Below are 14,392 nucleotides of genomic sequence, written 5' to 3' on the forward strand. Positions count from 1 at the left end.
TATGATAAATTGCATTTTACTTCAGCACAGTAAAGTACCAGTTTTTAAGTCCCAAAAGACATTTAGTGTAGATGTTTACTTTGCTTCCTTTGAATAAGCATCAGGTAGCATAAGCATAAAGCCTGAAGGGAAGGGAGTTAAGAACCTGTTAAGACAGTTGAAAAGGCAAGAGAATCCCTATTTTTTATATTATTATTAACACCTTAGAATTTTGACTATTAATACTAGTATGAGAGTAGTGCAGTCAAAACGCAGAATTTGGACAGGACTGCAAAAAAGAAGCTGTTATCCTTAGAAAGTCAAATGTCTCCACCTCCCTCAGGGTTACTGATGCTATTTTCCCATGGCTTCTTGGAAAATGCCACTGTTTTATTTGGGTCCTTTCCAGGTGGTTTATTGAGAGAGCAAGATGGAGGAAGAGGAAAATATCATGAACAATTGATCATGGAAGGACGGGAAATGCTGACCTCAGTATGTGTCTGTTCTTTCCACATAAATTCTCATAAATATACTTGTGGAGGAAGCAGGATGGTCAGAAAATGTGGTATTGGTCATCTTCTGATTGTTTTAGCAAAATAATTCTCAAATATATTCATTCTAAATCCTTACATTTATACCTTAAATATGCACTTCTAAAACCATCTGTGGTGAAGCACCAAATCTTAAAATTTCCAACCCAATGCAAACATTTGTCAAATATAGTAGAAATGAGTTACTAGAAAAGTAATTTTTTTAAAAAAAGCAAAGAATACAAAGCATAAGCCCCTAAACTTTGTATTATTGATTTCAACAGACATAAATACTGTTCCAAATTGTCATTAAAATTTATAAATGCTTACTTTCAGCTTCTATACTAACTTTGTTGCAGATGGGTAACAAACTATTCCTAATTACAGTCTGAAAAGAACTGTCTTAATCAAACACATGTCCACAAACACAGCACACATACACATCACAAGAAGCACACACAAAAACATATCAAAGTATAACTAAATTTCCATCAATTTAAAAAAGAATTTAAATTTACATTATTATTATTATTATTTGCTTTTTAGGGCTTCACCTACAGCATATGGAAGTTGCCAGGCTAGGGGTCAAATCAGAGCTACAGCTGCCGGCCTACACTACAGCCACAGCAATGCAGTATCTGAGCCACGTCTGCGACCTACACCACAGCTCAGGGCAATGCCAGATCCTTAACCCACTAAGCAAGGGATCAAACACACATCCTCATGGATCCTGGTTGGGTTCCTTAACCACTGAGCCACAAAGGGAACTCCCTATATTAAATTTTTATATGGCATTTTTTTAACTCGCTTCATATAAAAAAAACTGATGAGAAAACAGCAGTCTGCTACCCCACCTCTTCCCATCTTCTAGTACCTACTCAGAGTGGCAACAAGCTAACAATCAAACCTGTCAGAAAAGCTGTCTACGACAATCTCCCCAGCCTGACCCTCCTCCTAACTCTCCTCTGCCTGCTTGTCACAGCTGCTGGCCTGGGTATTCCCTCTGTCTCTCTTCCATGCAGGTGTTCCTTTCAAGAAAGATTATATTACCGTTCAATTATTTGTTGCTCCTGCACTGGAGTTGATTATACTTGCCCCATCAATGTCAGGCTTGGTTATGACCTGTGATGTCCCATTCATTAGAAGAATTTTACATATCTGCCTTGTTAAACTTAAAAGTGACCATGTGACTTGCTGTGGCCAATGACATGCAACATTCCAAGGTGAGAGTTTAAGAGACACATCTAACATCTCTTTTTCCTCTGCCACCAGACTAGCAATTTCCCAGATAAAGGATGCGTCATCAGCCTGGGTTCCATTTTGAAGGTGACAAGGAGCAGAAACAAATGATGGACATGCTTGGTGAGAAGAAATAAACCTACACTGTAAAACCATGGAGGGTTTGGTACTGTTTGATACAACATCATAACCTCAGCTGACAGACACACCCTTGCTTCCTAGATCTTTTTTTTTGGTTTTATTCCCTCAAATACTGGCAATGTTTACCTTCCAGTAGTTTCCTGAGAAAGTGTTCATAGCAGGTAAAGACCTAGTATGTCTGAAGATAATAGAATACTGAATTTGAAATAATTTTCCCTCAGAATTAGAAAACATTGAGACATTATCTTCTAGCTTCCAGTGATGCTGTTGAGAAGACCGGTGTCATTTTTATTTCTAGTCCTTCGTACATCCGTACCTTCATCCCCTCACAGAGACTTTTAATGGGTGTTCTAAAATTTTACAGTCCTGAGCTTTGACATGGGCCTTTTTCAAGAGATGTGAATATCTCTTTCAGTTTCTTTTTTTTTTTTTTTTTTTGTCTTTTTAGGGCCACACCCTGGGCATATGGAGGTTTCCAGCCTAGGGTCGAATTGGAGGTGTAGCCATTGGCCTATGTCAGAGCCACATCTTCGACCTACACCCCAGCTCATGGCAACACTGGATCCTTAACCCACTGAGCGAGGCCAGGGATTGAACCCACAACCTCATGGATGCTAGTCAGATTTGTTTCCACTGAGCAACTACGGGAACTCCTCTCTTTCAATCTTAATGCTCAAGTTTTCAATTCCAGGAAAATACCTTCAATAGTTTTTCCCCTTAAGATCATCTTTAATTCCTTTTTAAAATAAGAATTTAGTTTTATCAGTTATACATGCTCAAAGTTTACAGACTCAACAGCCCTCTCACTGAATATTTACCATTCCCCGAGATAGCCGCTGTGAATTTTCCAGCAAATTCTTTGTAATTGACCTCCAAATCTCTACACAACGTTTTAATTGGTAACTTGATATTTCTGCTTTAGACATTACTTGCTGGGTTTTCATTATGGAAATAAGGATTTATTCTCCTGCCTCTATGCACCCGCACCACATACATGCTCCTTTCACTATGTGTCATAACTTTAACTAGGATAATAATGAGTATTTACATTATTAGGACTTTGTATTCCAGTTAGATTTGAGTCATATAATAACTAGGATTAGTTTTCCTTTCCTGCCAAACTTTTTGTTTTCCCTGGAGTTAATAATTGTATTGCTCTTTTTGTTTACCTAGTTTCCTAAGCACATATCACTAATTCAAAACTCTCTACTGCTTACTTAAATCTCATCTCAAATACATTCATACACATCAGACTTTGTGTTTGGTTGGTTAGTTGGTTGGATAGTTTGTGGGTTTCTCTCTTTCATGCAGAATCATTTCCTTAAATTTACTGGAGTACCCCCAACAGAGGTCCTTTCTCCATATTTCCCAAGATAGAAGGACTGAATATATTTTAGTTAGCAGCTTGTTAGCTGGATGTATGACTTCTAAATATTTGAACAAATGTTCTATAGGCCTCACTTTGTACCCACTCTTCTCCCACTCTGCCAAGTCACTACCCTTCCTCCATCCATCCCATCTTCTAAATATGTGCTGAATTCTCTCAACAGCTATTATCTGCTTTTTTGTTCTTTTTGCCCTCAAGGAGTTGTATAAGTATCTTATTGCTGTTGTAACAAATTATCACAAACATAATGTCTTAAGACAATACAAATTTATTATCTTACAGTTCTGGAGGGTCTAAAGTCCAAAATCAGTCTCAGTGGGCTAAAATCAAGGTATTGGCAGGGCTGCATTCCTTCAGAAAACTCTAAGGGAGGATTACTTCTTTGCCTTTTCTAGATCCTACTGGCATCTGCATTCTTTGGCTCCTGACCTCATTCTCTATCTTCAAAGCCAGAAGCAGAGCACTTTCCATTTTTTTCCTCTCTCTCTCTGACTCTAACTCTCCTGCCTCCCTCTTTACTTTTTTTTTTTTTTTGTCTTTTTAGGGCCTTTTTTGAGAACAAGGCTGCGGGTTACATCTCTGGCCTCACTCAGTGGGTTAAGGATTCAGCATTGCCACAAGCTGTGGTGTAGGTCACAGATGCACCTCAGATCCAGTTTTGCCAGGGCTGTTGTGTAGGCCGGCAGCTGCAACTCCAATTTGACTCCCAGACTGGGAACCTCCACATGCCACAGGTGTAGCCATAAAAAGAAAAAAAAAAAAAAAATATATATATATATATAATAAAATAAAATGTTCCTAATATTAATATTTTTCTCGCTGAGTTATTATAAGTATGTATATATAATATATATAAATATATTATATTATGTTAGTTAATAAGTAAGTGGAAAGAGTTCCCATCATGGCCCAGTGGAAACGAATCCGACTAGGAAGCATGAGGTTGTGGGTTCAAACCTTAAGCCAGTGGGTTAAGGATCCGGTGTTGCCATGAGCTGGGGTGTAGGTCACAGACATGGCTCGGATCTGGCGTTGCTGTGGCTGTGGTATAGGCCAGCAGCTGCAGCTCAGATTAGACACCTAGCCTGGGAATCTCCATATGCCATGGATACAGCCCTAAAAAGCATAAATAAACAAATAAATAAAATGGAAAGTGTATAGAACAGTGCCTTGCACAAAGTAAAGACTCAATAAATCTTCACTTGTTGCTGCTCCTGGTTTTATATGCCAACCACTGGCTTTTTGTAATTTCTAGGAGGATAAGAGGCCATTTGACTTTGTTTACATGGCATTGCTTTTAGTCACAAATAAGACAAGAATGCAGCAACACTAGTAGCTTACCATTTTGTCTTCAAAATAGAAATTAAAAGCAACCAGAATTTTGCTGATCCATTCTCCAGTTCTGACTCTAGGACATGGGAAGATCATAAAGCTTCAAAGAAGTCTTCATCTCTTTCAGGTTATACGGAACTGAGACAGAGATGGCAGAGAGCGTGGCCATGTTGAAACCAGGCCCCACAAGAAGGCAATGCTTTAGTGGACCCACCATGATCCAGGCTGCAATACAGAAACAATATTAACAGGTGCATAAGAAATGAGTAGGCTGAGGGAGATCGGTTTATGAAAACCAATGCCAGGAGATGGGGAGTTCCTGTCGTGGTGCAGTGGTTAACAAATCCGACTAGGAACCATGAGGTTGCGGGTTCCATCCCTGGCCTTGCTCAGTGGGTTAAGGATCCCGCGTTGCCGTGAGCTGTGGTGTAGGCCGGCAGCTACAGCTCTGATTGGACCCCTAGCCTAGGAACCTCCCATATGCTGGGGGAGTGGCTCAAGAAATGGCAAAAAGACAAAAAAAAAAAAAAAAAAACACCAATGCCAGGAGAATAACATTAAATCCAGAATTTCAACTGCATCCACTAACAAACATTTGAGCGCCAGCTGTGGACAAGACACTGTCCTAGATGTTAAGAATACAGCAGTGAAAAAAGAGACAAAAGTCTCTGCAAACACAATAAATGACCTAAGTATACAGCACACCTGAAAATGATAGGTGCTACGAAGAAAAATAAAGTAGGAAAAGGAGGTAGAGCAAAAGTGCAAAGAGAGAGGTGGGGTGTAGGGTGAACAATTTTCACCAGGGTAGTAAGGGAAGGCCTCATAGAAATCAGGATGTTTGAGCAAAGACTTGAGGAGCCGAGGAGTTGGAAACATCTGGAGGGAGCAGCCCTAAATGGAGAGAACAGCCTATGCAATGTCCTTGAAGACAGCGTGTCCAAACTGGTCCAGGAACAGCAAGGGGGTCAATAGGTTTGAAAAGAGAAAGGCAGGGGCAGAAGAGCTGGAAGGGAAGTCAGAGGCCAAATTGTAAGATTATAGCTTTTTCTGAGTGAGATGGGGAGCTACTGGATAATTTTGATCAGAATCATGGTGTGGTTGGCTTCACAGTTGAAAAGGATCACTCTGGCTCCTGGGCTAAGAATGAAGGTTAAGGGGGATTAATATAAAATCCTAATCAAAGCTAACCGTGGCTTAGACCAAGGTGGTATCAATGGAGATGGGAAAAGCGGCCACATAGTTGGAAGAGAAAGCAACAGGATTTGATGACAGTTTGGATGTGGGATGTAAAACAGTTGCTGGGTTGGCCTCAGCAACTGGAATGATAGAGTTGCCATTAACTTAGCTAGAGAAGGCTGTAAGAGGTTTTTTAGGGGAGGAGAGATCAGGAGTTTAGCTTTGGATATAACAAAATGGAAAGGTCTATTAGATATCCAGTTAGGGATGAGGAATTTCCTGGATATATAAGACTGAGTCTGAGACTAGCTACTTGTGAGCATATTTATCCTATCTAATGCCATGAGACTGAATGAGATCACTAAGAGAGAGTTCAAGGACTGAGTTCTGGGACATTCCAATACTAAGAAGGCAGCGAGCAAAGAAGATTGAGAACAATGACCAGTAGTGCAGGGCAAAAAAAATCAGGAGAGGGAAGCGCCCTGCCCCCGCATCACTGAAGAAACAAGTGTAACAAGTGAAGCAAGTGTTACAGGAAGGAGGGAGTGATCCACTGTGTCAAAGGCTGCTGATAAAGTGAAAGGAAGCCTGAGAACCTGCCATTGAATTAAGTAACAAGGAGAGCAGTTTGGGTGAAATGCGGGGGGCAAGAACTAGTTGGAGTATATTTAACAGAAAATGAGAGAAAAGCAATCAGGACAGTAAATACAGACCTCTTTCAAGGTTATTTACTGTAAAGAGAACCCCCCAAAACGGGGGGTGGGGGAACAATAGCTAGAGGAGAAAGAAGTTGAAAGTTTTGTTGCTGTTGTTTAAGATAATCGTAAAACGCAATGTATTAATTTATATAGGTAACTGTAACTGGTAAACAGACCAGAAATATATCTAACGGATCAGTGCTTTCTCTTCTCTGTTGGAAAACTATTTGTAACTAAAGTCACAGGATTACTTCGTGAGTCCTGACAACAGCCCTGCCTTGCCTTGATTCCCAACCATGAAGAGCCTCAAGCATTCATGTACACTGCAAGGGAATAACTGCTAAGTAGACCAGATGCTGAAATCAGCTGGGCAAGCTACCTCTCCCTTGAACAGTGCTGGAGAAACTCTAACCATTCATTCATTCTTTCATTCAAGAAACATCACTGAGCACCTACTATGTACGAATTGCTAGGAATGTAAGTCCAAAAAACCAAAACTGTGCCTTTAGGGAGCTCATGGTTCAATAAAGGACAAGCAAATAAATAGTTCTGTTGTAATGTTAAAAGAGGTACGTGTACATATGAGGGACAAAAATCGAATTAAATAGTTAACTGTTTTAGGCTAATTCCCACCCATCCCCTTTTTTTTCACTGCTATAGAGATGTTCAGGATTTTAATTGCTTTCAGCAATACTTACAGATATTTGTTACAGCAAGATTTTAGGAAATTTTACCATATAAGAAGGAAACCTGTTATAAAACCTCTTCATTTTAACTGCAAAAGCAACCAAGTAAATAAATCTGAGCAGTATGAACCACTTGAAGACATGTGAGTTGGAAATTCATTCAACATATATTGAGCACCTGTTACATGTCAGGGTATGCTTCCAAGTGTTTAAGATACATCAATGAACAAGACAAAGACATTGCTTTTTAGCACATGTACTTTAGCAGGGGAGACAGTCAGGAGTAAACTTTAAAAAGCAGTAAAACAGGTATACAGCATATTTGAAGGCAATAGTGCCATAAAGGGCCGGGGAAGGGGTAAGTGGGTATCAAGTTGAAATTTTAAGTAGTTTGGTCCAGGCCTCAGTGAGAAAGTGACATTCCAGCAAAGACTTGAGTGAAGTGAGGGAGTTAGCTCTCTTGATAACAAGAAAAAGAGAATTTTAAGCACTGAAACAGCCCCAGGGTGCTAAGGCAGAACCGTGGCTGGTGTATGGCAACAGAAGTAGAGGAACTTCTTAAGAAGCAATTGCGGTATTCCAGGTAGGAGATGAAGATATTGCAGACCCAGCTCCTTTGCAGTGGAGGCAGTAAGTAGTCAGTCTAGGGATCTATTTTGAAGGTACAGCCAGTAAAATTTCCTACAGGAACAGATGTGGAATGTGAGAGAAAGGAAAGTACTAAAATCCTGCCAAAATTTTCAACTTAGCAATTAACATGGGAAAGGCTAAAGGTGAAGGTGTGAGGGGGAATCGGTCCAGATTTGGACATTCTGAGTTTGAGGTAGCTATTAGCCATGCCTATAGCACCTACAATCCGCTTGGCCTCCTTACCTGTGGGACCTTTCACCAATTATTTTGTCCCTGTTGCCATGGCCAGTCAACCTCAGGCAGTAACCACTCCCAGTAGTGCTTTGCCCAGTAGTGCTTTGCTTAGCTCAGGTCACACATCACAGCGCAGGTCTGTTCGGTGCCCACACAAGGTCAAAGTATGTGCATGTTGCAGAGAAGGGTAGTGTTAGCATCCACTAACTGAATCTAGACCTCCCCTCCTGGCTCATTTCTTTGCCCTACACTCATCTCTCTAAGATTGCACTGCCTAATAAGATAAGAGCACAGCAGTCTTTGCCTCAGATTCTGCTTTCTGGGAGAACCAAGGATAGGACAATATCCAAATGGAGGTGTGGGTAGATAGCAGTTTAAATGAGTTTGGAGTTTGGGCAAGTGATTTGGAAAGAAGATATAATTTTGAGAGTTGTCAGCGTGGGCACTGTATTTACAATCATGGGACTGGATGAGAACACAAAGGGGTAAACAAAACAGAGAAATGTCAGAAAGAGGAGGAGTTGAGGATTTTATTCTAGTACTTTTGAGAGCAGAAACAATGTTTATTTGCTGCTATGGCTCCAGTTTTGTAGTACAGGGCACAAAGTAGGTGCTCAATAGGTATTTTTAGAATAAGTAAAATGGGTCACCATGGCCTTGGGGTTAGGTAGAAAAACAAATGAAGTCATGCAAGGTGATGAACTAGAATAGGCAGGGTTCATAGAACTAGAGTACACAGTGAGGGTGAAAATTAGGTTCAATAGCGGAAGCAAGAGAGAAAAATAACAGGAAAAGGAAGCCGTGGTTAGAAAAAAGCTCTCAGATACCACTTTCTCCTTGAAGCCTTTCATAATCATGAGACCGTCCCCCTTTTTTGGACCTCTCTCAAGGCACTTATCTATCTTGTCTACCTTATACTATGTTAACTAGTATCCATGTGCTTGTCTCTACTTTCATCTCCCCAATATCAGCCACATTTTCCAATTGAAAAATTGAGTCAAAAATGGGAATAGCTTCCAAGTCCCAGAGATAAGAACGAATGCTAAAAAGCTGGACGCTTCTAGTTCATCTCTATGGTTTATGAAGATTTCAGAGCAAATTCACGAAATTAGGAGACTATAATTCCAAACCTCAAGTATATCCAAAGAGAATAGTAAAATAACCCGCCCTTGAATGACTGGATGATTGAATGAACAGGTGAATGAATAAAGGTGAGGACAGAGGCCAGAAGAGCAGAAGTCAGGAGAATACATGATTTAAAAACTGTCTGAGGCCCACTGGTCTGTCAGTAGGGCATGAGTGATTAGGGGAAGTGGGCCTGCAGTCAGAAAGCACCTAGGAAGTTAGCAAAGTAACTAAGACATAAAGAGGTACGGGCTAAATGAAGGTCAGTGTGAATAAAAAGGAAGAATATAAGGAAATTTTAAAATGAAAAAATTACCATATGTGGCGATAAGTTAGGTTATGAGTAAATAATTCCAATATTTTGGTATCATGTATAGGGTTAGAGTGAGAACAAGAGCAGGAAGATGATAAGCTCAATTTTGAAAATGTATTTGACGCAAGGGTGAGATACATAAATAAAGCTAGAAATAGGCAACATCTTAATTAACACTTATTACATGTCCAACATTGTGCCAAATACACTTTCCATGAATGATCTCATTTAATTACCACAATAACACTATGATGTGGGTGCTATTAACCTTCCTTTCACAGATGGGAAAACTGAGGCACAAGAGTGAAGAATATGCCCAAAGTCACACAGCTACCAAGTAGCCAAACCAAGATTTGAACCCCAAAAATATTAAGAAATGTTGCCTGGGACCACACAGATATTCATTACTTGTTCAACAAATATTTAACAAGCACCCCTACATTCTAGACATTATACTAGGGATGAGAGGGGAGGAGAAATACTGGTGGTGAACAAGACAGACACGGTCCCAACCTGCACAGACCTTACATGGACATTAAACAAATAATTACAAGTATGATGAATCGGAAAAGAAAGTGTTGTTACAGTTAGATAGGAGGAATGGGTGACAGAAAAGAATCTCAAGGGAACAGAATAGCATGTATAAATATTTTGAGGTGAGTGCCTACAGTAGGGAAGAAGTGGAAAAACTAAAAAAGACTAATATGACTGGAGTACAGAGAACTAGGAGGCTGAGAAGATAATGGAGGGCCTGGTCTCCAGGATAAGGATTTAAGATTGTGTTCAGTGAGCAAAAGGAAGTTACTGGAGGGAATCAAGCAGGGTAGTGACTTGGCTAGATCTGTATCTGTTTAATAATACTGCTTTGGCTACAGTACGGCAAATAGATTCGAATAAGCCAAGAGCAATTTTGTAGGACCTGGGGGGTCCTACAAAGACAAAGCAAGAGATAAAGGTAGCTTAGCTTAGACTAGAGTGCAACGAAAAAGTGGTCATAAGAATGGAGAGAAGCCACAAATCGTATTTTTTTAAAGTGGTCTAAATGATTCTGATGTGTGTCAGAGGTATCTTAGGTTTTTTTGTTTTTTGCTTTTTTTTTTTGGCTTTTCTAGGGCCACTCTCTCGGCATATGGAGAGTCCCAGGCTAGGGGTCTAATTGGAGCCACCCGCCTACGCCAGAGCCACGGCAACGCGGGATCCGAGCTGAATCTGCAACCTACACCACAGCTCATGGCAACGCCGGATCCTTAACCCACTGAGCAAGGCCAGGGATGGGACCTGCAACCTCATGGTTCCTAGTCGGATTCGTTAACCACTGCACCACGACGGGAACTCCTCTTAGGTTTTTGAACAGAGTAGATGGATAGGATACCCTTTACTGATCCAAAGGCTATGGAAGGAGAGTTTGGAAGTAATATGATATACAGGTTGAGTCTGACATGCCCCAGTCACCCACATCAAAGTGTAGCAAAGGCAGTTAGAAACATGAATCTACAGCTCAAGAGCAAGATCTCAGCTCGAGTATGAGTTGGACAGTTTTTGGCAGAGGGCATTTGAAGATACTGGAAAAGGATGAGATCTCTAGGAAAGTGCGTCTCAAGAAGAGTGCTCAGCTTAGCAGTATTGCCGTATTTAGGAGGTGGCTAAAGGAGAGGCTGTCTGTTTAAAAAAAAAAAAAAAAAAAAAGAGGTAAAAGGAAAAACTGTAAGAGTGGAGGGAAGAGCACATTTGGAGGAGAGAATGGGCAATCGTATAAAAATGCCAGAATGAGGTCTTGAAGATGATGACTGAAGCTTGTCTGGGAAAATTCAGAGCTGCTTCAAGGGTGTGGTAAGAACAGAAGCTAGATTGGAGAGGAGTGGGACATGAGAGAACGCCCATGGGATGAGACAATTGCGTGTGGAGAGGGAGTTAAGGAGAGGTATCTTAAAGAAATGAGAGACTTAGGCTTGTTCAAGTACTAGACAGAAATGCCAATAGAGAAGGAAACTGTGACAATAACGCAAGAAAAGGGGAGTATTCTTCAGTCCAAAGAGAATGCAGGAGGGGCTCTAGAGTACCAGGCTAGGGAACTCTCACAGGAAGTCAGTACGGGGCGGGGCCTAGGTTTGGATACTCTCTTGCTTCCTGAAAGATGTTTGCTTTAAGAGCCAGAAAGAGTTATAACAGACATGAAACCCCGGGGAGAGAACTGCCGGTTTCAATAAAAAAAAGGATAATGGAAAGTCAGTATCGTGGTCTCGGGTGACCTCTGCGAGAGCAGTTTCAGTAGCTTCGAGACAACGGCAACGGAAGTCACGCTGTGGGTTTAGAGAGGGAGTAGGTGGCGAAGAAAAGGGTGCAGCGGCTGCAAACCAGCGCCGGAGAAAACGGGTTGTGAAAAGACAGCAACAAGGGATGGTGCGGGGCGGGGCGGGGAGGGGAGGAAGGGAAGACATTCCGAGAGTGTTAAAGAGCAACCTCGGTCAGAGCAGGTCATAGCTAGGAGGCCAAAGATGTGACCGACGGGCCTGGCCACCCTCGCTGCCGGGCTAAACCCCGCCAGGCGCGCGAAGTCCCAGAGCTTCTGCCCCCCCGAAACAGAATAGCCCCACTGGCGGCCGCCAGGTTTCTCACTGGATTCTCAGAGCAGAGCCAGCCAGCCTGCCCACAGAGAGGGAAAACCCTCCCCACCAGGACCCACGACGCCCGTGGGCAGGACCGGGTCAGCGCCGCGGCCTTGAGGCCCATCGCCCGGCCGAGGCCCCAGGGGTCAGGGGCGACTGCAGAGCCGCAGCAGCCTTCCTCCCCGCCTCGCAGGACTGCGGACCCGGAGCTGCGTCACCCTCGTCCCGGCAGCGTCTGAAAGTCCCCGAGCCGGTGGTGCTCCGAAGCCTAGACCCGGGTCGCCGTAGCCGCCCTAGAGCCCGCCGCTTACCGCCGAAAGGCAGCCGGCGCGGGGGTTTCCAACAAGCCGTCGACACCCCTCGGGAATTCCCCACCCGGCCACACACAAGCCCAACTTCTTCCTGCAAATTTCCGCTGCCGGTTTTATCCGTCTATACCCGGCGAGGAGACGTAGACCACTCCTCCCCACCCTGCCGCCCGCCCCAGCCCACCTTCTCCTTCCCTCATCCCGCGGAACCCCTCCGCCGCGCCCGAGGGAACCCGAAGGTCTTCGGCAAGTTCCGCCTCCAGAGCGGAGGGCGGGGCCGCTCGAGCTCCACCGGGCCGAGCTCGGCTGTTTCCGTGCGCGGCCGCTGCGCACTCGGCACTGGGCGGCGCTGGCTGGCTCCCTGGCTGCGAGTCCTCAGTCGGCGGCGGCTGCTGCTGCCTGTGGCCCGGGCGGCTGGGAGAAGCGGAGTGTTGGTGAGTGACGCGGCGGAGGTGTAGTTTGACGCGGTGTGTTACGTGGGGGAGAGAATAAAACTCCAGCGAGATCCGGGCCGCGAACGAAAGCAGTGACGGAGGAGCTTGTACCACCGGTAAGAGGAGCAGGAGGAGGAGGCAGGAGCCGGAGAGAGCCGGGGGGACGGAGGGGGGACGGGGAGGCGCCGGACACCCGCGCTCGGGGCCTTCCCCTCGCAGGAGGGGCCGCGGTAAAGATGGAGCCTCCGCCCGAGCCCCACACCATCGCCGCCGCTCGCAGCGAACAAAGAATAATGGCGGCGGACTGGAGCCAGCGGCGGCCGGGGCGGCAGCGACTCTGCCTGCAGCCAGCGGCGGCGCTCATGGCGGGGGGCGGCGGGCGGGGTGGGAGCCGGCGGCCGGGGGTGTGTGCGGGCGGCCGGCCGCGGAAAGCTGGCGCCCGCGTTCCCGCTGCCGCCGCCGCCGCCGCCGCCGGGCCGGGCGCGGAGCCGGGAGCCCGGAGCCCGGAGTCGCCCCGGGGGAGGCCGCCCGCGGGCCCGGCCCGGCCCGGCAATGCCCACCGCGCCGCTCGCCGGCCCCCGCCGCCCGCCTCGCCCCCGGCCCAGCCTGACCCGGCCCGCTGTCCGCCGGGGCAGCGCGCCGGGGTGCCCGCGGGGGGTGGAGGAGGAAGAAGGCGACAGTTGAGGGCAGAGGAGGTGAAGGTGCCTGCCTTCCTGGTCGCCTCCGTGTCTGCCATGCCCGCTTCGCGAGGGGAAGCGCTGCTGCGTCTGACCTACTCTCCTCTCCACTCTCTTTGTGCAATAAAGTTCGAAACCCAAGGTTTCCTCTCGTACTGTATTTTATTCACGCCTTTTCCCTCCGCTCCCACCCCACTGGGAAAATGCTGTTTTCTGTGCTTTTCTGCTTAGATGAGGCGATGAGAACTCGCGCTTTTTTAGATAATTTTTGACTCTTTGCTCACCCTCTTTTTTTTTTTAAGTTAGTAGTCATGGAAATGCATTCTTTGGGGGAGGAAGGGGGTGCTAAGAAAAACATATTTGTAATAACTTTTTAAAAACTGTTGGGATCTTGTAAACGGGAAGCTGATGTTTGAGAACAAGTTTCGGTTTTAACCCTTTTCAATAAGGTAATGCTCACTTGAGAGCTATCATTCTGAAACACTTCGTTGAAACGAATATTAGGCGATGTACTTTTGTTTTACATCACTTTTTTTTTTTTTTGGCCAGCCGTGCCTTTGGCGTTGGGTCTTCAGGATCTACCCTCGAACCCCTACCGTGTTTCTCACGCAAATAAGAGATTGGTTAATACTAATTCTAAAAATAGGTATCTACATGTATCCATTATGTGTCTCCTGTACTAGGTAACCCCAGCCTCAGACCGACAATAATTTAAACTACAAGATTTATTTTTTCTTTGCCTGTTAGGGAAAAGGGACAGCAGAAAAGTCATTGACACATCAAAGATTAAAAGACAATTTTTAAAGGACCAGAGATATGACCTATTTAAGTTTGTCATACTTCCCTTCTTGAGAAGTTAAGAATTTTGTGCTAGCCTTAGCTTGCTTCAATTCT

General features: G+C 44.5%; 2 protein-coding genes across 8 annotated transcripts in view; one reads left to right on the forward strand and one right to left on the reverse strand.

The window, feature by feature from the left end:
- Nucleotides 1-4,712: 4,712 nt before the first annotated feature.
- LOC125123487 (translation initiation factor IF-2-like) lies at nucleotides 4,713-13,595 on the reverse strand. Its single transcript, XM_047773356.1, has 2 exons — nucleotides 12,391-13,595; nucleotides 4,713-4,833 (listed from the first exon to the last, which is right to left on the reverse strand). The coding sequence occupies exon 1, from the start codon at nucleotides 13,555-13,557 to the stop codon at nucleotides 12,763-12,765; it is 795 nt and encodes a 264-aa protein (XP_047629312.1). The 5' UTR covers nucleotides 13,558-13,595; the 3' UTR covers nucleotides 4,713-4,833; nucleotides 12,391-12,762.
- Nucleotides 12,766-14,392, forward strand: part of CREB1 (cAMP responsive element binding protein 1) — a 67,617-nt gene continuing 65,990 nt past the window's right edge. For 4 of the 7 annotated variants that reach the window (XR_007134074.1, XM_047773347.1, XM_047773350.1 and 1 more), the window contains exon 1: nucleotides 12,875-12,937. The gene's annotated coding sequence lies outside the window, so the exon portion shown is untranslated. Of the gene's footprint in view, nucleotides 12,938-14,392 lie in introns of all 7 variants that reach the window. The other 3 variants (XM_047773349.1, XM_047773348.1, XM_047773352.1) reach the window with 3 other exon arrangements.

The sequence above is a fragment of the Phacochoerus africanus genome, chromosome 3, assembly GCF_016906955.1.
Source record: "Phacochoerus africanus isolate WHEZ1 chromosome 3, ROS_Pafr_v1, whole genome shotgun sequence".
NCBI lineage: Eukaryota > Metazoa > Chordata > Mammalia > Artiodactyla > Suidae > Phacochoerus > Phacochoerus africanus.

Excerpts from the sequence above, each read along its gene's own strand:
- LOC125123487 (XM_047773356.1), bottom strand. The coding sequence starts at position 13,557 with ATGGCAGACACGGAGGCGACCAGGAAGGCAGGCACCTTCACCTCCTCT.